The sequence below is a fragment of the Echiichthys vipera genome, assembly GCF_963691815.1.
Source record: "Echiichthys vipera genome assembly, chromosome: 16".
In the NCBI taxonomy this organism is placed as follows: domain Eukaryota; kingdom Metazoa; phylum Chordata; class Actinopteri; order Perciformes; family Trachinidae; genus Echiichthys; species Echiichthys vipera.
The window spans coordinates 21523443-21549583 of NC_139841.1; the positions used below are offsets into that span (position 1 = coordinate 21523443).

The window sequence follows — 26141 nt, forward strand, 5'->3', positions numbered from 1 at the left end:
GAGGTTTTTCTCGGTAATACTTCCGGTAGGTCAACAAGGCTAATGGAAGGAGGCCGGGGCAAAGCTCCCACCACAGCGACTTCTTGGTTGATCCAATACGGAAGTGCCAAAAACTGCAGTTCTCCGAGTGTCCACTAGGAGTAGTTTGCACAATAGAGCAGTGTCTCATTGACCCCCATGTTAAACAGGCAGTTTTCACAGCATAAATAAACTTATTCAAGGCCTGGTACAAAAACATTCTAGTCTGTATGTTTAGGTCATATCTCCATGACAACACTGAGCGGGATGAATTTTTTTGGACCAGGCAAATCTTAATTTTATTGGAGGTTAAAGTTTCTGAATGATAAGGGCCCCTCACTTCTCCCCGGAGCCTAGTTGTCAGGATTAGCACGCTAACTCCGTCATCTGGACCTGGACTGCGGTCATTCGTGTGGTGGTGTTTCCATAAGTGACAAGATGGTTTGCTCTTCGACCGACTGTACCAACAGATGGTTTAGGAACTTAGTTGCTTAGGAAAAGCAACTGGACTTGGTTATTTGTCTAGGAAGACGTTTCACCTCTCATCCGAGAGGCTTCATCAGTTCATGTACGCATCTGACCAGCCTGGTCCTGGTCCTGGTCAGATGCGTACATGAACTGATGAAGCCTCTCGGATGAGAGGTGAAACGTCTTCCTAGACAAATAACCAAGTCCAGTTGCTTTTGACTGAAATTGCTTGAGGATGTCCCAATATCACTTTCACAAAATGAGCACATATAATCATTTATATTAAAGCGTAGCCGAAGTAATTCTTTGGAATGATAAATGTCGTTCATAATCTTGAAGTGTGTTTCTTTCATTTTGGGAGGTATAGGGAATGCTATATAATGTTATGTTATGAGTTTTTATCACATTTTTGTTAGATGTTGTTTATGTTTTGTCTCCCAGTGAATAATTTATCACTAAAGCTGTTTCTGATAAAAAATGTTGCTACATTTTCTGTCCAGAATTGAGATTCCCTGAATTGTAAGCATCTGCTGGAAACATCCAAAAACCTGCAGTTCCATTGCGCATGCGTCATCCTAACCCAAAGCTCACACGTCTATTTGTTTTTTGGTGTCCCAGTCTCCTTCAATTAGCCTTGTACGGCAACTGGGTTTGTCCAAAAGTTACCCAACCTCGACATGGATCCGGAGAGAAATACACATTAGCGTTATTATATATATGTTTTTGACATTTTAAAGACTGTGTGGATGACTCGGCGCCATATAGCGGGGTAGAGGAGCCACATACAGGCGGTGTTTTTGTTCTAATGGGCGGAAAGAAGAAGAAATTAGCGGCGCAAGCTGCTGCTGCAGTGGCCCCGGCTGCTGCGGGCAGGACCGGTGCTGCTGCGGCGGGGAACGGCGTGGCAGAGGAGCCGAAGAAACAGGCAGCCAACAACAACAAGCCGGTTAAACCAGCCAAAGACAACAAGTCGAAAGGTGCTGTCACATATTCCGGAACATCACAGTAAAAGCTGAAACGGTGCTGATGGCGTTTTTCTGCATGTCGCCTGAGCTGTTAAATCCTACATACAGACGTCACCATGCTTGTATTGTGCTTATGCTTTGTATTAATGTAGGATTGTGCATCTTTAACTGTTCCTTTTGCACAATGGGTGTCATTGCAGTCCCCCGTAGTCATCTCATTATGTTTTTAATTTAAGAAGCCTAGTTTATCAAGGAAAGAAAATCCAAAGGCAGGTTACAGCTCACAAACATGCCCCTGTCATGCATTTCCTAATTTTATAATTTGTGTGACACCTTGCTGCTTTGACAGCTCTTCACATAGGTAAACAAACTTATGGTTGTTGGTGACATTTGATTGACAATTGCCTTCTTCAGGGTAAACAGTTAATCTCGTACTCAACATAATGGACATTTGTTGATTTACATTGAAAACAGTTAATAGTTGCAGCATAATCTGCATTACAGTGTATTTCAACATGTCTAACTCATTAAAGAAAATGCTTTTAAGTGACACAATTCTGTTTTGTTTGACTTCCTCCAGCTCCAAAGACCTACAGTCTTGCCAACACGGCCCAGGTTGACACAGGGGGAGTCACAGACAAGTCGATTCTTAAAGTAAGTTAGTGTTTCAGTGACTAACTATGCACTTTATCTTTTGCTGTCTCTCTATCTAGGTCAAGAGATTGTTACAGGTGTAGCCTTTTCTTACGAGTTTGTATCATACTAATAAACAATGCATACTGAAATAGTCCATTATTCATTCAGCTGCACATTTCATCCATTTTGTCCAGTGTGTTTCATGCTGAAAAACATTCAAAATGTTGTGATAAAGACGAGTATTTGACCCTTTAACACAGGTTGCTATCCAAGCTGACCTGGAGAAGAAGATCATCAAGCTGATCAATGACTTCAGAGAGGAGAACGGGGACAAAGGGCCCATATCAGGCAGACTTACGAATAAGAAGCTGCTGGTAAAAAATAAAAATCCTCTCTCTGACTCTTCACAGTTAATACGCATACACACATCTATTTCCATGACTGAATGTTGTCGTGTGTTTGCAGGACCTGTACACAGCTCTGCAGAAGTTCAACTTTAAGAGAGAACACATTGAGGAGGCGATGAAGAGTAGTGTGCTGTACGGAGGGGATCTCCACTCTGCTCTGGACTGGCTATGTCTCAACCTTAAAGATGGTAATAGAGTGTCAGCAGTCATTTAGATGGAATCATCATCATATAGCTGTTGAGGGCTGTTAAACCGTGGCATTCTTTTTTCATATTTCCGTCTGTCTACCAGAGGAGCTGCCGGAAGGTTTTGCCCAGCAGATGCAGGAGGAGAGTCAGAAGAGCAGGCCCAGGTTCCAGCCTCCTGCTCAGCAGAAACCTGCACCCTCAAGCCCCAAAGCACCCAGCAACACCCCCAAAGAGACCCCAAAGGTTTGTGTATTTTTTACAAGTGTGTGTTTTGGAGAGAAAGGTGCGTAGGTACTGTAACACTACATTTAAACTCTGTGTTCAACAGGCCACAGAGAAGGATGAAGCTGCAAGCATGAAGGATTGGATCTTAAGGTATGCAGAGCAGAGCAGTGAGGAGGAGGAGGAGGAGGAAGAGGAAGGAAGGAAGAAGGAACGCAATCCTGAACTGGAGGAAAGGTTTGATCCAGTAAGTGAAATTAAAGCAACTTAAAGCTGAGATCTCTTTTTGAATTCAATGATTTGTTTAACACTTAGGGCAATGGTCTTATTTACTTTCTTGCAGAGTGTTAGATGAGTTTATGTACTGATTATAATATTTTAATAAGTGAGCTTGAGAGTCTGAGTATCTGTGTTTCCCTGCTGTAGCTTGATGTTTAACAGACAAATATAAAAGTGGTGTTAATCCTCTCAACTAACTCAGCAAGAAAGTGAATAAGCATCTTTTCCAGAATATCAAATTTGTAGCTTGAGGGCAACATGGAAATGTCTTTAATGTCAGCTCTGAAATCAGACTGGTTTTCAGCTTTTGTATGAAATTAGGAAGTTGTGATAGTGTTGTAACTATTTGTGTTATTTTGTGCTGCGTAGAATGACCGATATTTGGTCCTTACTGCTCAACTATACGACGCAAAAGAAATGGCAGCTGTTGCCAAGACAAAAGGAGACAAGGCGGGCCAGAGGATGGCACAGGACAGGATACGCATCATACAGCAAGGTGAGAATTAAAGTGTCCTCTAAGTCTTCCATGCAATTATCAAACAATTTATTCTAACAACAACAAATGTATTTTCTGTTTCTAGAAATGAAGCCACTGGAATCTCACCCCATGTTCAATCCAGCTATAAAGGTGGTAGACATGCCTCAGCGGGAAAAGAAGACACTTCCTGTCAGCGAGGACAAAGACGTTCTCAGCTTCAACTTATTTGAACAAGCTGAAAAGGCTGAAAAGGCCCCTGCTGCGGAGAAAGGTTTGCATCACCATCTGAGTCTCTAACAGAACACATTCAAAGGGTTTTATGGGTTATAGTAAATATAAAATGTAACATACTGCAGCTTCACATTGTAATGCTTTGATTCAGGCTCACATTGTGAAGTAGCACTGTAATAGATGCTGTATACACATATGTCAAATCTATATCCCTAACCATAGTTAAACCTGAGTGTTTGACACCTCGGCTGTTCATTTTCAGGTTCATACGACAGGTACTTTGGGTTTCTACTAGAACATGTTGTTTATGTGCTTTAAATTTACCTATTATATACAGAGATGCAAATTTGGGACATTGGTGGAGCTGTCTGCACACTTTGTATAAGGCAGAAAATGGACAAGTCTTTGTAAAAAAAAAGTATTTTAAAAAGTGTCATAAATTCACAGACTTCATTTTGTCACATTTTCCTTTTGTTCCAGTGCCAGTTGTGAAAAAGAATGAGCCAAAGGACATCCGCAACTTTGACTACACAGCACGCAGCTGGACAGGAAAGTCCCCTAAACAGTTCCTCATCGACTGGGTCCGAAAGAACCTGCCCAAGAGTCCACCACCGGCTTTTCACAAGGTTGCTGCTGGTAAATACTGGAGATCCAAGTACGTGTGTTTCCATGTACACTGTCATACACATCTCCATGTGATGAAAATCCACTTCAGTTGACTGCTCACACAACTATCAATGATTTGTGCTACAACAATTTAATATTTTATGTTTTTGCATCCACCAGGGTGCGTGTTCAAAGGACAGAAGATGTTCTTGAAGTTTGCCCAACGATCCTGACAGAGGACAGCATGCAGGCTCAACATCTGGCAGCCACACTGGCTCTCTACACCCTGGTTAAAGGACAGGTAATACAGTTTTTCTGTGCTGCTTGACCACACATGTGTGATTTGATCCTTATTCATTCTAATCCTAATCCTCCTTTTATAATGATCCCTCTACTATCACTAATATTATCCCTCTCAATCTCTCACTCTCAGTCAGTGCACCAGCTCCTTCCTCCGACCTACAGAGATGTGTGGTTGGAGTGGAGAGACAGCGAGCAGCAGCAACAGGAAGAGAGTCGCACTGCTGCAAACAAACCCAGGGACCAGTTTATCTCGCGGCTTCTGAGCAGACTCAAACAGCAGCAGAACCAGGACCAAAGGCCGGAGTCTGAATCCCAAGGCCAGCGGGGGCTGGGCAGGGCGGGGGATGAAGAGCCTGAAGAGTCCTGGGAGAACCTGGCTGGTCTTGATATCGGGGAGGGTGGAGAAGAATTGGAGGACAAGAGTGAGAAAAGAGGGAGGAGGGAAAGAGCACTTGAGGAATCCAGAGAGCTCTTAATGAAGCTGAAGAAGTCCTCGCTGGCCCACAAACTGAAGGTAAATACACTTAAGCAATGTACTTTACCATATTAAAGAGGTTTTAATCTTAAAGATGCACAAACGTAACCCAAGTAATTTAACCTTCCAGGCAGAGCGAGAGCAGCTTCCTGTGTTCCAGCACCGCCATCGTGTCCTGGAGGCTCTGCAGCGCCATCCTGTGGTGGTGGTGGCTGGTGAGACGGGCAGCGGAAAGAGTACTCAGATCCCTCAGTTTCTCTTGGAAGAGCTGTTAACAGGAGGTAAAACGGCGAAGCCCTGCAACATCGTGGTGACACAGCCCCGGAGGATCTCTGCCATGAGCCTGGCCTGCAGAGTCAGCGAGGAGCTCGGCTGCGAGGATGGACCGGGATCGAAGGTGAAAACACACTTAATATGAAACCTTGTGCTTGGATCTTGTATACAAAAGGATATAGGCTGATAGGATGCACTGTCACCTGCTTTAATGTGAAATGTGTTTTTAGTCGTCGCTGTGTGGATACCAGATTCGGATGGAGAATCAGTCGGGGGAGTGGACCCGCCTGCTGTACTGCACCACTGGAGTTCTGCTCAGGAAACTTCAGCATGACAAACACCTCAGCTCCCTGACGCACATCATTGTAGACGAGGTACTGACACTTCAAACACCCGTGTGGTGCCATATTATAAGTGTCCTTTCCACCCTCAGCTGCACGCACTTTTTGATGTTTTTCAACCACTGCAGTTTTTGATGCTGTTGAAGTTTTTGTGTTCTGTAAGTCAGTCCTCACCTCCACCTCACCTCCATCCTCTCAGGTCCATGAGCGCAGTGTCCAGTCAGACTTCCTGTTAACCATCCTGAAAGATGTTGTTATGAGGAGATCCGACCTGCAGCTAATCCTCATGAGCGCCACAGTGGACTGTGACAAGTTCTCTAACTACTTTAACCGCTGCCCAGTGATCTCCATCCCTGGCAGGACCTTCCCAGTGGAGGTAAGAGCAGCTTTAGCTTCTGTTTACTTGTAGACGTAATCTAATTCAACTATATCTTTGCCTCATTTTGAAGGATTTTGAAGTGGATATCAGGGGTGTGTTTTAAGTCCCATCGCAGATGTTTTTCCATTAGAGGACATGACTGAGGGAACAGGATATTTTCAAGCTCCTGTGGTTTTGTCTCTAGGTGTCCCACTTAGAAGACATAGTGGAGGAGACGGGGTACGTTCTGGAAAAGGACTCGGAGTACTGCCAGAAAATTCTTGAAGACGAGGAGGAAGTGAGCATCTCTGTCACACAGAAAGGTGGCAAGACAGTACAGCACCAGGTACTGTTTGTTCTGCAGCAGTAATACAGTGTAAGCGGTAGTGGTGTGTTGTCTTTGATTGTAACCTGCTTCTGTCTCTTCCAGGAGGTGATACTGAGGGACTCTTCCGGCTGGGACCTGGGTCCGGATCTTGACCACTTCAGCAGCAGGACTCGGCAGGTGCTGCAGTACATGAACCCCAATAAGATCAACATTGACTTACTGCTTGACCTTGTCGACTATCTAGGTACAAAACACGTCGTCATGCTGGTTTCGTGCAGCACAAAGCACATAGTCATACACGTTTAGGTCTTGCGTGTTACATTTCTGTATTTTTGCGCTCTGACAGACAAATCCCCACAATTTGCGACGGTGAACGGAGCCGTTCTCGTGTTCCTTCCGGGTCTGGCTCACATCCAGCAGCTCTACGACCTGCTCTCATCAGACAAGAGGTTCAGGGACAAAAACAGGTGATAAACACTAACTGATCTAATCAAGTGTACAGTCATATGCACCGAACACACAGCGGTGAGACACATAAAACGTACATTTTACTTTTTCATTGGCCCTTGGTTGACCTGCTATGAGCGGCTCTTTTAGGTACAGGATTGTTCCTCTCCACTCGACTCTGTCATCGAAGGACCAGGCTGCTGCCTTCACAGTGCCACCTGCTGGAGTTAGAAAGGTACTTCTAAATTTGGAAATTAGAACAATTTAGATAATGTAATAAAATCAACAAAGTCCTTTTTTATAGAGCTGTACTAATTCATTTGCTTGTTTTAAGAGGAAAATGCTATTTTGATACTCCATCAAGTAAATAATTGACATTAACAAACTGAACAGATATATTCGTAGATCCTGAAAACCCCTACAGCTATGCCGCTCTGCTTTGTGTCTCCGTTAGATTGTCTTGTCGACTAACATTGCTGAGACAGGTGTGACTATTCCTGATGTTGTGTTTGTCATCGACACCGGAAAGACCAAGGAAAACAAGTAAGAGCTCATGAACAATAGCAGAAAAGAATGTTGCACATTACAGTATTGATTTTATATGATCTTCTTGTAAGTGAAAACAGATTGATGTGCTCATGAGAAGCAAATTACTGGATCTGTTTCATGGTTTCACTCATTTAAATATGTTTTTATTGGCGTAGAGAGACTTGAGTGCTGTGTCTTTTAGGTACCACGAGAGCAGCCAGATGAGTTCTCTGGTGGAAACTTTTGTTTCCAAAGCCAGTGCCCTCCAGAGGCAGGGGAGGGCAGGACGCGTCCGAAGCGGCTTCTGCTTCAGACTCTACCCAAAATTCAGGTATGGAGGTTCAGGTTTTTCATGCATTAAGCAGAGATGGGAACGGGAACACGAAGCAGTGAAACAGATCATTTCTCATCAGATATAAAGAACATGCTGATCTATTCTGCGCTTGTTTAACTCTCTTGACCTCAGGTTTGACGCCTTCATGGATTACTCTATTCCAGAGATCCTACGGGTCCCACTGGAGGAGCTCTGCCTACATATTATGGTATTTTAAACATATAAAAAGAAATACAAATTCACACGAAAACTTTTACCTTCTACCCCATTTGGAAACATTATTAAAGCTTCTGTTTTAAGGCGTCCTTCACTCCTCCCTCTCCTTCTCTGGTAGAAATGTCAGTATGGCTCCCCGGAGGACTTTCTGAGCCGGGCCCTGGATCCTCCTCAGCCACAGTCGGTCAGTAACGCCGTCAACTTGCTGAGGAAGATCGGTGCGTGTCACCCCGACAACCATCTCCTCACACCGCTGGGACACCACCTGGCGAGTCTGCCCGTCAATGTGAAGATTGGAAAGATGCTCATCTATGGAGCCATCCTCGGCTGCCTGGAGCCCATCGTACGTCCCAGCGCCTCCTTACTCAACAAGACGAATGGAATTAATGTCACTGCGTCATTATTATACATTGTATATTAATAGGAGTTTTGTTTCAGGCAACCATCGCGGCAGCCATCTCAGAGAAGTCTCCCTTCTCCACACCGATGAACAGGAAGGAGGAAGCCAACCTGGCTAAAGCAGCCCTGGCATTGGCCAACTCTGATCACCTGACGATATACAACGCATATCTGGGGTATGGACTTTTAGAAGCTTGACTTTACACACAGACCGTAAACCTGTGGTAGGCAGCTTATTTTGATGATGGGCAAGAAATCCATAACAATCTTCTGTCATATTGTAATTGCAAATTCTGCTGTTTTTTATTTATTTTTGCTTTTTACCTACTGCAGCTTTAAGGAGCATATTTGGGATTTTAAAAGGCTCACATACTGATTATACACAATATGGATTTAATGAGATGTTTTGAATGAGAATCGAAGGAATGCAAACTGAGACTTTGTGTTGTAGTAGGTAGGACAATTAAAAAGAGTAAACATCTTTTGAAAAGTCTTAAAAACCCTTCAACTACATCCACATTTTTCACATTTCCAGTTGCTGCCAGCTAGGAAGCTCATCCACTCATGATGTGCAAGTGTCAATTTGAGACACAAAAACTTTAATACATTGAATTATTTTTTTAATAGGCTAATCCATCCATCAACATTCTGCCGCTTATCTGAAACCAGGTTATTTGATTAATTACATTCCAAAGAGTTATTGTATGTGCAGCTAGGAAGTACAAACGTGATTTAAATGTATATAAATGAAGGTAGTAAATAGGTAACTGCAGGCCTTATTGTCCCTACTAATTTTCCATTATTCTTTGATCGGTATGATCATGAAAAAGGTATTGAATTTCATTCTCGGTGGTAAGGTCCACTGCAGAAACCATGCAACAACTGCTTTCAGGAAGCTGTTTCCGGTAGCAAGAATACTACAAGGACAAAATCCTTTCAGAAAAATGAAAACAAATCTTTTTTATGCTAGAAATGATCTGTCTCGATGACTCACTCTCTGACAACCTGTTTTTCTGTTGACCTGTGACACTGTCAGGTGGAAGAACTCCCACACTGACGGACAAAGAGCTGAAATGTCCTACTGTAGAAAACACTTCCTCAACCGTACAGCTCTCATTACAATAGAGGTAACACATGCACATTCATACATTGAGATTATCTCTCTCTCTTCCAACTCCTGTCTAATCCCGTGTGTTTGACTCCATCCTTATCCAGAGTGTGAAGCACGAGCTGATGAAGATGATGGAGCAGGCGGGTTTCTGGTCGTCTCGCTCCAAGCAGCAGCCGTTGGCGGCGGCGCTGTCCAAGCAGCAGATCTCCATCCTGAACGCAGTGCTGACGGCGGGGCTCTACGACAGCGTAGCCCGGGTCTTGTGCACCCCCTCTGTGGATGTGTCCGAGCGAGTGGTCTGCACGGTGGAGACGCCCCAAGGCAAGGCTCAGGTCCACCCCTCGTCCGTTAACCGCAACCTGCAGATACACGGCTGGCTGCTGTACCAGGAGAAGGTATGGGTGAGGAGTGTGTAATATCTGCTCATTTATAAGACACATTTGTGCTAATAAATGTTTCTCCACAGGTGAAATACACCAAGATCTACCTGCGAGACACCACTCTGATACCTCCTTTCCCCATGCTGCTGTTCGGAGGCGACATTGATATCCAGCACAGAGAAAGGCTCATCACACTCGACGGATGGATCCACTTTCAGGTCAGAGGTCACCAGGGTCCATGGTATCTTGTCCCTCTTTTCCCTTTCCTCTTCAATCCCCTCCTGTAGCAGCAGCACTTGTGTCCTTGTACTTTGTAGGCAAACAAAATGGATCTTAGGGGGTTTATTTAATGTAACCCATGTCGTTCACTCTTAAAGGCTCCTGTACGGATTGGCGTGATATTCAAACACCTGAGGAAGCTGATGGACTCTTTGCTTGAAAAGAAGCTGGAGAACCCGAGGATGAATCTTGAAGGTAAACTCAAGCATCACAATATGACTAATGGCATTTTGGGTCTATGGCTTTAAAAATCATGAAAAATGATTAACTACTACTACAACTTATACTGAATGGCTTAGATTTTGACAGCAATCATGAGATGAAAGGTGTTTCAGTTGCTTTGGATACAGGGAACACACAAAAAGCCTGCATTAGACATTTTTTTTCCAAGTCAAATTCACCTGTTCTGTTGTCTACATATAGAATACTGTATTTTAAGTATTGTATTGAATCTACATTTCTAAAATACACAAAATCAACTCTAATGGATATTAATATTATGAGGGTATATAGTTTTTAAGCAAATCTATCTGCAGACTGAAAAAAAAGATCCTATCTGATTCTTTCTGTGTGCTGCAGGCGAGAGGACCATCCACATTATTCTGGATCTGATCAAATCAGAGTGATATCGGACCAGAAGCCCCTGGAGAACCTGCGCCAGCACCTTTTCCTGTCTGTGTCAGTGGTCCTGGGAACAAAGTGCTTCCTATTTGCTCTTTGAATTCGGGATGAATACTGCAGACAAACAATCTGATGGTTACCAGGAACTCTTACTCACATTGAGGATGACTGTGTCATATGAAATGCATAAATACATTCTGAAATTTGTGAGGGAAATTGAAAATGATGTGGCTAAATGTGGTGGAAATAAAGCTGCACACATTTTTATTTAAACCTTTCAATGTGTCATGGTTGATTATAATATTATGTATTATGTGAATGCAGGCGCCAAACAGAGACTAATGGTAAGTTTAAGATGTGACTGACAATGGCAACATAAACTGTGAATATATGAACTTTCATACTTAAAGTGCTGCGAACAACAGTAACTTTATTTATAGAAAAGCAACACCAGGGGCTTGTTCCATAAAGCAAGTTTACCAAATATGAAACAAGCCCCTGGGCAGTTGCACAGTGAAATGTCATTTAATCTCTTTACTCCTGCAGTTTTCTAAAGCAATATCAAAGTACAAAAATTCCAACAATCCTCTTCCAAGTATTCAGAAAATAGTGTACCTCGTCGCTCAACCATTTTAATGACTCGAAAGTCAATGTAGGTCAAAGAACGTAACCTCACTTTAAAGAAGACTGTCAAGACGTTGCAGGTAGTGACAAGGAAAATGTAACATATACTTAAATTTGTGTGTGTGTGTGTGTGTGTGTGTGTGTGTGTGTGTGTGTGTGTGTGTGTGTGTGTGTGTGTGTGTGTGTGTGTGTGTGTGTGTGTGTGTGTGTGTGTGTGTGTGTGTGTGTGTGTGTGTGTGTGTGTGTGTGTGTGTGTGTGTGTGTGTGTGTGTGTGTGTGTGTGTGTGTGTGTGTGTGTGAGACCATCCACAAGACGTCTGTCAGCTGACATGCTGTTCATACATCTAAGAGGAAATGAAAACAAGTAAACTGAAGACAAGTTGTCTTATTTTGTAGACTCGCAAATAAAAACGAACATGCACGACATATACACAATAAATAGGCTCCACTGTATATCTGGACAGATTTATACAGTCATAATTTATTCATCATCTAATTTTACAGAATGTCTTTTTTCATCAAAACACCAAGCAAAAGTGTTCCTTAAATCCTTATTTTATTTTAAAAATAAACAAACAAAAATATCTCTTTACTCTTCTGTTTATAACACTGTGATATACTTAAAATACCACACAACCTCACCTCAAAATATGCAATATGTTTCCCCTTATGACACTCATTTCCATCAAGTTCATGGGAACTTATCGTTAAAGGAAATCACAAAGGGGGAAGTGAAGAGACTTATGTCCATTACAAAGCTCCAGCGCTGCACATGATGTACAATAACTTCTCCAGCAGATCTGCGTGTTAGTATTGGATGACACTGTACCCGGCGTCCTGCACTGTCGAGTAGATCGTATCACCTGCGATCAAAGCAGAGATCAAAACAATGAGGTGTTTAAGTATGAAAAGCAGAAGTGTGCAGAACTCATTCAGTTGTTAATAAAGCCTCTAGATCCTTAAGCCCACCAATTAAAATACCTTTTCATTCTCACAATGAAACGATTTAAGTTGTTAATGTGACAATTATCAATACACTGTCAAATGTACCAAAAGTTGGCTTTGATAAATCAAATCAAGCGTTACAAACAGCGAAATCTAAACACTGGTAAGAAACGCAAGCACTGGGTAGTGTCTTTTTTTTTTTTTTTTTAAATCTGTGGCCCAAAAGGTAAATTAAGTCTCATAATCTATCAGAATTTATTAGTTGATTATATTGTGTATTAATAATCTGTATTGGTAAAGTAACTGAAGTAATCAAATTAATGTAGTAGAGTAAAAAGGACGATGTGTGTCTCTGAGATGTAGTGGAGAAGAAGTACAAAGTAGCAGAATATAAATACTCAAGAAAAGTACGAGTACCTCAAAATTGTACTTGGGAACATTTACTTAGTTGTTATCTACCACTATATTTAAGTTTCTGTATTTTTAAAGTCCCTTACTGTTGTGTGTTGGATTAGGTAATGGCCCCCTCCTGCAAATTCACAGAACAGGATAAGTCAGTTAGTGGTTAGTGGTTAATTTAATGGAAGGATAGATGTGTAAACACACAGGTGGCAGCTTTCTCTTGTTTACCTGACTGGTGGAGGCTGTCGAGAGGGTGGAGCTCCTGTCGGAGGCCTCTGACCACTGTAGAAGTTCTCATACACAACTGGAGCTGATAGGAGAGGAAAATGTTGTTCACATAATGGCAACTGATAAAACAGTTTGTGTGCTTTCAGCATTCCAGCTCTGGGCAACTGTTAACTGCTCACTATTGTGGATGTCTCTTTCGTTTCATACCTGGTGGTTTGTCACCGGTCCGCCTGAGGTTTACAAAGTGCTCAATATCTGCTTGGACATCACATTGTTCCAGTGACTTCCTCACTTCCTCATACAGCTACACACACACACACGCACACACACACACACGCGCACACACGCAGGCACGCACGCACGCACGCACGCACGCACACACCCAAGGAGAAGCAGCAAAAACAAGATCAGAGTCCAGTTATTCAATGTCCTTAGAAATGCTTGAATGTTTGTCCAAGAAAGTCTATAAAAGTGCATTTCTTAGAATCTTTTTTCATCTCAATTTGACTTTTAGCATCAATTTCTTGGGGCTGTCTTGGGCTTTGGAATAAGCTGTAAACACAACAAGGGCATATCACCACCTTATAAAGGTGATACAGTGTTCCCTTTCTATACATCCATCCGTTACGGAGCAGCATTGGTACTTACTCTCCTTTTAGCTCTGTTTTTGTCTCTACCAAGCAGCAAAAAGTGAAGCCGACACTTAAGTGCCAAAAACGGCAGTTCTTCGAATGGCCACCTGAGGCTGGCTCAAATAGTGAGTCAATCCCTATAGACCCCATGTTAAAATGCCCAACTTTACAGCAAAAATAAACATGTTTAAAGCCTAGTACAAAGAACAGTTTCGGTCTCTGGCTAATTTCTCCATTCATAAAAACTGTACAGGAGCTGAATTTCTACCTTTATCTCACCCGTTTAAGTTCTATTAAGGCTTGAAGTTATGCTTAATTAAGGGCATGGCCGGTTTAAGTGACAGGCTGATGCCATAGCAGTGACAGGAGGTTTCATTCGGTCCTCAGCGCCACCTCTGCCCACACTTGGATTAGCCATGAGTTCGCCGGTGTCAGGCACTGCCAAGATGGTGGATATATGAGATATTTTATACAGTCTATAGCCTCTACCACCTCCTGAAGAGAATAATGTCTCTTTAGCTCTTAAATGCTCCACTATGTTCTAGTCCCCAGCTGTGTGTGTCTGCTAACTGCTTGACAGCTTAACAACAACTCATGGAAAATTATCGCAAGATTCTGAGGTGTACAAATTGGTTTTAACAGCTTTAAAAAGTAACTGTAAATGTGGGCCTCACCTCGTCACTGGTCACACACTGCTGGGATAGCTGGTTGAGGTGAGTCCAGACTGTGTTTCTCAGAAAGTTAATACGCTCCATAGCCTGTTTCTCAAACATCTGTGAAGGAAAACATAACAGAAACAGTCAGCTCATTTACGTGGTGTGTGTTGAATCCAAACTTTTAGGATCTAACCAGAAAGTCTCACCTCACAGGCTTTGATATGCTCCTTCTGCCATTCATCTCTAGTCTTTCCCACTAAGTTCACATTCTGATGGTATAACCTGTCTGCCAATCAAACACAGCCGTCAGTATTAATCAGTAAAAAAATATAAAAAGTAGTATAAATAAACACATATCTGCCTTGTTTTGTGTGTCAGACATGCAGTTTGAATAAAAGCAGGACATAAATACAGTCCGGTCCTTTAAGCACTGCACCAACACACAATGTGATAAAGATGTCTGTAGCAGACGTACCTGCTTCTTCTGCGTTCTGTTTAGCTTGCTGTGCCTTTGAGTTGAGCTGAAAGAGGATATATAAAGAGCACAAGAGTAGTAAGTCTTCAACAGTGGGTCTGAGGTTAACACATAACGAGTGACAAATACAGAAATGACTGCTCATAAGATCATATGAACACTGTCACTGTGGTGCCTCTCAGACATAAGTAAGATGATACACACAGTAGATGGAGGAAGTCTGAAGAACAATAATTTGTTTTTTACAGAAGTCATATCTGCATCAGAGTCAAACCTAGGTCTGGTCTGGACTCATCAGAGCACATTCCACAAAAACTCAAATTTTTTTTTTTGTTCTAACGACAGCGTGTAAACGACACTTTTGATGTGTGAATAAGCTTTCCAATGCTGTTATGTTCTTTTATTGGAGCAATAATGTGGATTTTACATCCTCTGTAGGAATGCAGCAAATAACTTTTATTATTATTGATTCATTTTAAGATTATTTGGTGTTTAAAATGCCCCTTTGCAAGTTTTCAAAGCCCAACATAACAAGGTGTCCTTAAATAGCTTGTTGTCAAACTAAGTCGATAAACAATGATATACAACACATGGAAAGTAGCAAATCCTTACATCTGAGAAACTGGAACCAGTTGTTTGACATTTTTGCTCTTTACATGAATATGGACAGAAATAGGCTAAAAAAGCAACCCAATGCAAATCCAAATCCATTTTCCAGTTTTATATTTGTTTTGTCATAACACATTTATCTAACATCAGTGAAAAGATCATTTCTTTGTACCTTCTCTATGTGCTTGGTGTTGTTGGTGTTGGTGTTTCGGTTCACGTTCTGATCTGCTTCTTCTTTATCTCGGCACTTCTGCTCGTATGTCTTCTTTGACTGGAGACAGCACCACAGTTAGTACTGAAGCTTTTTTACTGCACTGTAAACAACTTATCACCAAAAATGATTTAAAAGGCAAATGATTTTGGAAAAAAGTGAAGAAAGACAACTCATATGGTTCGTCTGGCATCCACTTCTTTTGGTGACCCCACTGATTTTTATGTTCGAGTTACAGGAGTACTTCTCCTTTCAGCAATGATTCTGATAGTGTTTAATGACACTGTGTCGTTCACTTCCCAGACTGGTGGTAAACACAACTTCCCCCACCAAAGAGGAAGGACAGAGAAGGGATAAGACTGGCATTTCACTGTTTTCAAAACACAACTGAAACTCCTCTGACAGGAATAATGAAAGGACTAAAATAAGCTTGGCACTAGCACTTTTAGACTTTTAACATAGATAGCAGCAGCCTTTTTTGGCTTTGGTTTGGCAGGTCAACCACTGTCTGTGATTAATTCGGTATTTTACTGACAGTCCACAAGCTAAACAGCTCAATCAATAACACAATACAAGGAAAAGAAAGTCTGAAAGTGCCCTTGAAGTAGTTTATTTTTTTACTTACATCCATTGTCTTCTTGAACTGTGAAGACTTCTGTTTGTGGAGAGCATCCATCTGTTGTTCCATCTGAAATGACAACGTCATATCAAGTCAACAACTTGCAAAGATGTTGCCATCTCATCGGGGGTCACAGTGCTGATAAAACCGTCAACCTTTTTCCTCGCTTCTCTTTGTCTTTCTCTGAATTCTTCCAGTTTCTTGGCCTCCTCCCTCATGCTCTGCGCCAGTTGTAAGTGTGATAGACTCACGTGCTCAGTCTCTGCAAGGGTAAAAACATGGTTTATATTCTGAGTTACACAGAAAACATGAACTGCAGCAAACTAGTAAATAATGGCGTTTGAAAGGCCGTATTCAGTCTCAAAAATGGTGAGCACTTACGTAATTTGAACATGTCCAGGGATCTTTTTAATGTGCTTAAAAAGCAAAAGAAAAGAAGATTACAGGGGGATACAGAGAGAAAGCAGGGTTTCTGTGAGGTTTTACCAAGTTAAACTAAAAGCCTGTTTTTCTTTAAGTCATAATTTGGCCAATGATAAACAAAATAACCAGTAGGGATGATAAAGCCTACAATTATTCATTATTGTATCACTTTTTTCACTAATGATTTAATCAATTAATTAAATCAATGCAATCTAGACCACAATATGTAACAGAACTAGATGGATTAACCATAACTTTAAAACATTATATTGTCTATTTTTTATTTTTTTTTATTAAGGAAACTGAATTTCATTCAATGTCACTCAAGGATTCACAGTGTCTTTTGGTGAGTCACACTGAATGTAAACATAAGTCTGTTTGAACCTACAGGGTTTTGTTAAGTAAATAATGTTCCCTGTCTCCCTCTCACTCATTAGTCTCTCGTCCTCCTCAGAAGCAGAAACACCAGAAGCAAAGTCACACTGATCAAGTGGTCGTTGACAGAAAGGGAAGTAGACTTGCTGATACAGAAACATGTCAACACTGGCTGCCACATTATCTAAATCTGACTACAACATTATCAAGAAATTGCAGCAAAATAATGCAATCCTCATTTCCACCTTTAAACTGCAAAGCACAGAGACAAAATGATCCTACGCTTTATGACTGCTTCCACCTCTCTTTCTGCATCCAAACTAACAGGTACTGATGTCAGTCCTGCAGAGACAGACTCATTCATTTCATTATCAGACACATAATAACAGCATCCTAACACTGAGGTTACTTACTTCATCTCATTGTGTCCACAAACTTTCTTGGACAAACCAAGGAGCTCTTTGGCATACTTCTCTTCAATTGATGCCCTAAAAATCAACAATAAGAAAAAAGTGAGCCCAGCACACAAACAAGCATACAGAACATCAGTGAAGAAACAGGGCAACCCTTTATCTGATAAACTGCAGATTCATTTACATTTTCATGTGAAATATGAATTTATAACAGGACTGCATTTACAGTCAAATACATTAATTCAGGGAATTACAGATTAAAATCAACCTTTGCATGGTAAATGTCAGGATACATAAAAAGAATTCATACAAGTATGGAAAACAAGGAAGCAGGAAAGAACTGTTGGGGCTAATTTTAGATATAATTACATGAATCACTGATCATTTTATTGACTTAAGATAATCAGGGACTCCACCAAAACTCAAATAACAAGGTGCCACTTATCCAAACTAGTTGTGTAACTGCACACGTACTATTTTGTGCAAATGTAGACTCCATGGACTCCATCTATATTTGCATTATGATGACACATGTAGTGCTCACTGATCCAAGGCTCAATTTTCTGTAAATTTGATAGATTTTTTTGTATGGTCTACTCTAAATCTAAAGTGAATATGACGCCTATTATGTAAACTATACATTCTATAATTTCACATCATATTGGCTTTATTTATATTCTCATTTATACATATACTTACAATTTATTGCTATATTTGTATTTTCTCACTTCCGACTCCATAATACTGTATGGACCTTTTCAAATATGTAAACATAAACACTCCAAAAGAAGTCCTAGTTTATCAGCTGACAGGAAGTTACCAAGGACCAAGGCTGTAACCTAGCAAAAAGGTCCATATCAAGCATGTGTCCATGCTGTTCCTTTTTTGTGAGTGTGACACTGGGATCAGTGTGTGACAGCATTTGGAAACTCTTGTATCGTGTGATTTTAGAAGTGCTTATTATACTTACACGAGGAAACAGTTGTGTTGTTACGTAACATCCTCTTTCGCTACATCCTTAACTGTGTTTCATTAAACTTGTACTTCAATCTCATCAAATGAAGTTTCACTGTGTGTGTGTGTGTGTGTGTGTGTGTGTGTGTGTGTGTGTGTGTGTGTGTGTGTGTGTGTGTGTGTGTGGGTGTGTGTGCATGTGTGCGTGTGTGTGTGCATGTGTGTGTGTGTGTGTGTGTGTGTGTGTGTGTGTGTGTGAGGGGCAGATTAATAATCACACGAGGAAGGAGGAAATCAAAATTCAAATGTCAAACTTTGTATGACGCCATTATAAAATCTATCCAGACGATGCTTCACAATACTTTGTCATCAGACACTTAAAGCTACAGTACCGTAGGTTAGAAACACTTTTTCTTTTGCTGCTTTGCAGTAGAGTTTAGGAATAAATGCTGCTTTACATGCAGAATAATTTCAAAAATAGGAAAACTCTTCCAAATCAGAATATGACTAAACTATTCATATGTGGCTGTTCATTTCAAAAGTATGTAAAAATGTGCATTTGGGGAAAGAATTTCTGGCATTTAATACAGTTATACCACAGCTTCTTAAACCACAACATTGTCCAATTGTGGGCGGTTGCAGGCAAATTATTTGTCACTATTTACTTCCTTGAATTGGCAGAATGCTGCACCACTGAAAAAGTGTCAAACTTACTATACTATATTACAGACAAAACGGCATATTATAGCATTCTTTAAATTTTTGTACGTATGTATTTCTTTATCTGATATTCCTGCTGTCAGTGAAACTCATGTTGCTCCTTCTGTCATTTATTTACCTCGTTGCCACTAAAGTCTACTTAAATGATTTCTGGTGCATCTGAGTGTGTACCCCTTAGCAACTTCAGCCTTGTAAAGAAACATGTAATCCTGTTTCATTACAGTCTTCGATTGCTCCAGATCCACCTACACTTGTCCCTAAGTTGTATACTTGATACGCCACTCCTCTCACTAATAAACTTTACAACTTCCCACAATATTGACCCTGCAAACTCTACAGTTTGTGTTCCTCCTCTTTCTCAGCTTTCATTTTCACATCAGTCTGACTCCGTAAAACCTTGCAAATGCAATTCCCTTTATATGCTATAAAACATTTGATGCACTGCTATACAAATGAAGTTCTTCTTGACAGAACCACCAAGAGAGGCACCAGGCCTACAGATGTTTTTTATTGCACTGTTCATGCCTCTGCAGAAGGGCTGTCCTAATTAAAGAAATTCTTAGTCGATCAGCATGAAAAAAAGAATAAAAGACTATTTGACTTAAGAAATCTTAGTCAACTAAGACCAAAATGACAGATTGGTTATCCAATCCACGAAGAGGGGGAAGCCCTACTTCTCAGCCTTAACTTAGACACGTGTCTATCCATATTGCTGCCTATCAACTGTATGATAACAACTAACACTGGCCCGTAATTTAGAACCAGGGTACAATCTTGCTGAACCAGAGTAGAACTATCATAGAAAATTATTTTGCATCATTACTACACATATTAACCATCCACTTACATACCAAAGTAATCTAGTATTACCATTCAATATGTATTAATTTGCCCCGTTTGTATTTCTTTACAATATCCAAAATACCTGCCTTGTTGCTTTTTACATTATAATACACACCTATTTTTACCTTTCTTTGTTGCCCTTTTTAGCTGTATGTCTATATCTTCCTGTACATCGAGAGCAACTTAAATCCAGATACAAATTCCTTTACGTACGTTACTTGGCATTACCTGGCCTTCATGAACTCCTCCACCTCCTTGCATGTCCTCCTGCCATCACTGAGATACTGGATGATAGCGTCATAGCCACTGGTGCTGGTCAGGTCAGAGTTCTGTCAATAACATCAACAGCGTCTCATTCTGTTCATCTTCTTTTGCTTTTTGAAATTGTGTTTCATTTGGGGTTATTTGTTTATGATTATTAACACTTCAAAATATACACCGAACACTCCTGATGGATCTAGCTGCTATCACACCACAACTTCTACCACCAGACAGTGAAACAGACCGTCCTAACTCTGTCTGGATTATCACAATGAAGTTCCCAAGACAACGCTTCACACAGACATAAATAAACACTTTAACATCAAGGTGTTTGACACAGAGATGTAAATTGATGTTTTGAATTGTACTTCTCCATGATTTACTTAAGCTGAGGGTAACAGCGTATAATCATCCTCACCGTGTAGATTTCAAAATCTGCAGGTTATTGCCTTTCTCTATTTCACTATTAAAGACATGAAGCAATGTATCTGTTTTGCTAATTAATTTATACAAGAGAGAAATGTACTTATTTGAAGTACTTTACTTGAGTATTTTATGTGAGGAATAGATACTTTACAGATTAAGATTTTACATCCAAAACATGTGATTACTTTATTAAATATGATGCATTGCTAGAGATTGAACTAGCAACAGTATGTAAAGTAGATTAACCTTTGCTCCACTTCAACCAACTACACAATTAAGTGCAATTTACATTTGAATGCACCGGTGAAAATAATCCAATAATATATTATATAATAGCATAACACTAAGTAGGCTGACTTATAATTATACTTTTGACACTGTAAGTGTATTTAGTTAAGGTTACTTGTGTACTTTTACTTTAACTGATTATTTTTTACAGTGTAGTTTAAGTACTTTCCCTCAAATAAAGTATCTGGATACTTCTTTGACCACTGCATAAATCACCTACCAAGATGTGGAAAGTGGGACCTATTTGATTTGATGCCAAAACTAAAAGTATTTTGGTATTTACCAATTCTTTTTTGTAAACACCATTTGGAAAAAGATGGTCACACATTTGTAAATGTGTCCTATGGTGCAACATAAAATAAATCAAGAAAAAAGATAGATAAAAAAAGATTTATCTTCATTGTTAGAAACTTATTTTCATATACTCTTATTTATTTGATATGACATTTTAAATAACAATATTTTCCCCCATGACTTGGACTTTTGGACATTTTCAATAAATGCAAGTCAGACTTTGCTGTCCTCCTGATACAACTGTTGAAAATTGTACCAATTTAAGATGAGTGATGGGTTTTTCTCCCCTAATTAAATACTGAACATGTTTTGTTCTTTTATGCATGTCCCACTATAGGAAAGTGTGTCACACTAAATAAAGGACAGAAATGGTATCAAGTTCCTTTTAGAAATATATGGATTAAATAAATTATTGCCATTTACTGTATGTACTGTAAGTTGATACTTGTATCTTTATGCCTGAGGTATTTAGCAACATTGTTATGCATTTCTTTTTATTTTATAAAAGTTATAATTCATTGAATCATACTTAAAAACAGTCACAATATAGGACAATTTTGAGATTTGGCTCCAAAAATTAAGAAATCTTATGACAAAGCAGTTTTCATGACAACAGGTCAAAGAGATGTTTAGTCATTTACTGCATGTTAAATCATGGCAACACTAATTATATGCATTTTTAATATTGTGAAAGTGAAATTGCCATGTCACGTCAACAACCCATTCGTAATTCCCATCACAGCTCGACTTCAATAGAAAGAGAAGTTACAGTGAAAATTAGCTAGTTAGCAAAACACATCCTCTTCATGACTGAAGTAACGGGGCAGCGTTACTTATTTAGGACCAAAATGTTAGGTTATATATTATTAATAATGAATAAATAAACTTAAAAAATAAAGCCAGCGGGAACTCACCCAGAAGAAGTCCTTGAAATGCAGGGTTTTCATGGCTGTAAGACGGACAGGAGAGCGGCGTCTCAACAGGTCTGTTAGCTGAAGACTGAAGCGACTGAAGCGACTGGAGCTGGTTGTTACAGCAACAGACTGTGGGCTGGCCGCCATCCACTCCACGCATGCGCAGTGAGGATAGATACAAGCCGGTCGCTCCTGACGTCATTGATTGTCTTAAAAAATAACTTGAAATAGGTTTAATTCACAAAACAATACAGTGGATTGTCTATTTACTAGTTCTTCAAGGGAAGCATCATATGCATGAAGCTAAATCATCCAAATCCCGACCAAACTTTAATCCTTTCAAATTTGAATTTCATTTTTCACCATCATTCATTTTTCATTTATTTCAGGCAGCATTCACTACAATAGCATTTGCACAGCAACCGGCAACATTTGAATGCAATTTGTGCCTGAGAAGGAGTGGGAAGAAGAACAAATCTTATGTATTCCCCACCCCTTTTTCTCATCAAGTGTCTTAAACAGAATGTGTGTTGTCACTTCCTGAATTTATGCAAGTAAATGTAAATAAACAAAAACAACACCTTACATAATGTTTAGGTAGCTGATCCACTCGAAGTAACTGAGAACTATTATTATGCTTTTATATTCGATCATAATGGCGTTCAGCAAAGCACGATGATGATAAACAAATGACAAACAAAAAAGCAATACATATGAATGTCAGGACAACAAGTCCAAGATGATAGTGAAGACGATTATTGATTTACGATAACCCTCCTTATACATATTGTGACCAGATAAAGCATTTGCATAGTAATTTAAATTTATGGATGCTTTGGCATTTCATAACTATTTTGAGTCTATCCAGATTATCAATAATAAGAAATGTAAATATACCACAGATTAGTTACATGACTTTTTAAAAGATTTATAACAGCATAGCCCGCATCTTAATTTAAGTTCTTTACATGTATTTATGTTTACTATATTTATTGTCTTTTCTTTTCTCTTTTATGCCTTTGTATCTTATTTAGTATTCTTATGTTATGTCATTATATTTTAATGTGTATTGTTTTCTGATAGGAGAACTGACTGTCTTTACACTCATATATTTCTTTGATGCCACACTGTTCTGTTTGTATTATATTTGTTCAAATTGCAAATAAAGAATATAAAAAAAGAAATAGGTTTAATTCAACACGTTGATATAGAATAGGCTACATCATGTAAATTCATGTTCATTATTTCCAATTCCTTGTTGTTTTCATTCAAGCAAACATATATACAATATATTTTTTAAGAATAAAAATGATCTATCATATCTTATGAATTATTTTTAATCTTATCGAGGAAAACTGGTCGAATTGTCGTTGATATTTAAACAATTAGACAAATAATCTGTTTTAACAATTAAATTGACAAGAATGTCTATTTAATGAAACTATTCATACTTTTCAGCAAATTATTATTCATCATAACACTTTCTAAAAGTATTTTCCTCCTACTTATTCACTGCTGTACAAATAAAGTTCTTCTTGACTAAACCATCAAGAGAACCATCAGGCCTACATTTTTAATTGCACTGTTCATGTTGTTGCAGTAGAGATGCACCAATCCCATACCTGGAATGAATGAGGCCGATCCAGCATTCGGATCCAGTCATTTCTTGTTATTAATATCAAACACAGCAAGTTGATTAAGCCATTATTTGTTGGGTTTCAGGCAGCTGCTATATTTTTTATTACATTTTAAAATGTCTATTTGCAGTGCATCTTACATGGATGTGTTATTTATTTATTTATCTGCTAGTTTAAACTTTGTTATTTGTTAAATAAATTATATTAAGTACATTTATATCTGTGTTAATTAGGTCTAAACTTATATATTTTATACATTTCTAAACAGCCTAAACTTATATATTTTATAAATTTCTAAACAGCCCAGACTTATGTATTTTATAGATGTGCCTATCCATATTGCTGGCTATCAACTGTATGATAAAAACTAACACCGGCCAGTAATTTAAAGCTAGTTTTTAAAACTATTATCCTCCTACTATATTTATTTGTGTAGTGTTGAGGTTGCATAAACATAAAAGAAAGTACTTTGTACACCTCTGCTCAGCAAAGTCCCAGTATAATCAAATGAGCAGTTACACACACAACCATGGAAACATTTAGCCTGCATACAGTGATTTAAAATTAAAAGGATCAACAACAACTTAATAAACCACGTCAGATATGTGCTGCCATCTGGTGATGGTGGTGTGTAGTTGATTTACAGCTCGCTGGTCAGGTGCTGAAGTTAAAAAGCATAAGAATAATTATAATAAAGAATAAAGTAATAATGTACTCACATTATTTACTTAAAAAAGAAAAATATACTAAAGCGAAAGTAGCCTTTTGCAGAATTGTAAAAAAAAGTAATATAGTTAATAATTTATCATTTGTTTATTCACAGTAAAATCGCCAGTGTCAATATAACACTTAAAGAGTTAATTTTAACACTACCTCCGTGAACATATGGTCCCTCTCTACAGAGTGTTACATTTCAATTTTAATGTTTTATGCTGCTCTACACTGAGAAGTGTTAATCAAGTTTTCCACTATGTAAGAAGTAACACCCATAGTGTTATTCACATTTAACAGTAAAGAGTTAAGTGTCTAAACCTACTTTACAATATGTTGATTATGAAATTACTGTTGATTTTTTTTGAGTGTTGATTTTTAACCAACTCCTACTAGTGTTACATATAATCTACTCTCTCCCAGTGATACGACACAATTTTTATCTTTGCAGGACACACACACACACACCCACACACACACACACACAATTGTATCCATACCTTAATACATTCCAAGTAAACATAAAAAATTGGCATTAAATGTGAACATAATATCATGTGAAATCTCAAATTGTATCAGTTTCCATTATAAAAACATATGTCTCACATGGGCACATACACACCCACATCTGGAAGAGGCAAGAGGTCATTTATTTCAAGAGACATCTTGCAGAACATACGTTTATTACAAAAACAAATCACATACAAAACAAAACAAAATGTTCATAACACATTTATAATGAAACACCCTCTCTCTCTCTCTCTCTCTCTCTCCCTCTCTCTCTCTCTCTCTCTCTCTCTCTCTCTCTCTCTCTCTCTCTCTCTCTCTCTCTCTCTCTCTTTGTACTATCTTCAGGATGTGGCAATAAAAGGTGAACCAGAGGTTTTATAACACAGTTATCAGTGGCGAGGCCCACACCTTTCACAATCATTCTGCACCACAGATTGAGCTTTAAATGAGAAGTGCTGTAGATGAACTTACTCAAACTGTACATTTATCCGACAATTATTAGTCACTTTTCAAGATATGTTTACATAAAATTGATATAATTATATGTATTAAACACATGCATTGCAATATATAGAGATAGACAGATAGATTGGCTTGTGTCAGGTTGGGGCTTCTTGCTTGAGTTGTCAGCAGTGACCTCATTGAGGCATTTCCAATCTACACTTCTCACGTGGTTTCTTTTAAATTCAGTACATGTTTCACACACAGAGATGTAAAATGATCCAATATTTCGCAAGAAAACTCCAAAGAAATTCATTAGATTAATCAAAGAAATTACTACAAATTCCGCCTCATTAATCAAATCACAACTCTTCAGATGAAGGTTTCAAAACAAGATACTTTATTTTGTGGGTTCTACTTCTATAGTTTTCACTTTTACATTCATATATTGGTGCTTTTACTTCAGTAAAGTATGTGAAATAACCTTTATTTGCTATGTTCCTATATTCTCCTATGTTCTTGTTTTGTAATCCTTCTCATCTTTCTGTAACTCTGCAACACTTTACTTCTCCTTACATGGACTTGATTCAGCCAGCTGTGCCCAGATCACCTGACTGTATTTTCCCGGGTACTTCCTTG

The 26141-nt window shown here is 39.2% G+C and overlaps 2 protein-coding genes across 2 annotated transcripts; one reads left to right on the forward strand and one right to left on the reverse strand.

Moving 5' to 3' along the window:
* Positions 1-1172: 1172 nt before the first annotated feature.
* Positions 1173-11098, forward strand: dhx29 (DEAH (Asp-Glu-Ala-His) box polypeptide 29). Its single transcript, XM_083930380.1, has 28 exons — positions 1173-1463; positions 2032-2105; positions 2348-2461; positions 2553-2682; positions 2786-2925; positions 3011-3151; positions 3553-3679; positions 3765-3932; positions 4373-4547; positions 4679-4799; positions 4932-5315; positions 5407-5673; positions 5780-5923; positions 6090-6266; positions 6454-6594; positions 6679-6820; positions 6923-7043; positions 7174-7258; positions 7478-7566; positions 7754-7882; positions 8018-8093; positions 8220-8444; positions 8540-8676; positions 9537-9627; positions 9716-10006; positions 10078-10209; positions 10369-10465; positions 10850-11098. The coding sequence occupies exons 1-28, from the start codon at positions 1292-1294 to the stop codon at positions 10894-10896; spliced, it is 4137 nt and encodes a 1378-aa protein (XP_083786506.1). The 5' UTR covers positions 1173-1291; the 3' UTR covers positions 10897-11098.
* Positions 11099-12153: 1055 nt separating this feature from the next.
* pstpip2 (proline-serine-threonine phosphatase interacting protein 2) lies at positions 12154-22236 on the reverse strand (the record flags this gene model as incomplete). The annotated part of the gene is made up of 14 exons (XM_083930399.1): positions 12154-12378; positions 12958-12989; positions 13091-13172; positions 13298-13394; positions 14397-14495; positions 14585-14664; positions 14854-14899; positions 15635-15733; positions 16299-16361; positions 16448-16554; positions 16674-16708; positions 17504-17578; positions 20249-20349; positions 22204-22236. The coding sequence occupies 14 exons, from the start codon at positions 22234-22236 to the stop codon at positions 12323-12325; spliced, it is 1005 nt and encodes a 334-aa protein (XP_083786525.1). The 3' UTR covers positions 12154-12322.
* Between the last annotated feature and the right edge of the window lie 3905 nt (positions 22237-26141).

What these genes read in the sequence shown, in the direction of transcription:
- dhx29 (XM_083930380.1), top strand. Translation starts at nt 1,292, where the DNA reads ATGGGCGGAAAGAAGAAGAAATTAGCGGCGCAAGCTGCTGCTGCAGTG. An exon ending in CACCTGCTGGAGTTAGAAAG is followed by an intron (nt 7,259 to 7,477) that starts GTACTTCTAAAT and finishes TGTCTCCGTTAG; the next exon opens with ATTGTCTTGTCGACTAACAT. An exon ending in AGACTCTACCCAAAATTCAG is followed by an intron (nt 7,883 to 8,017) that starts GTATGGAGGTTC and finishes TCTTGACCTCAG; the next exon opens with GTTTGACGCCTTCATGGATT.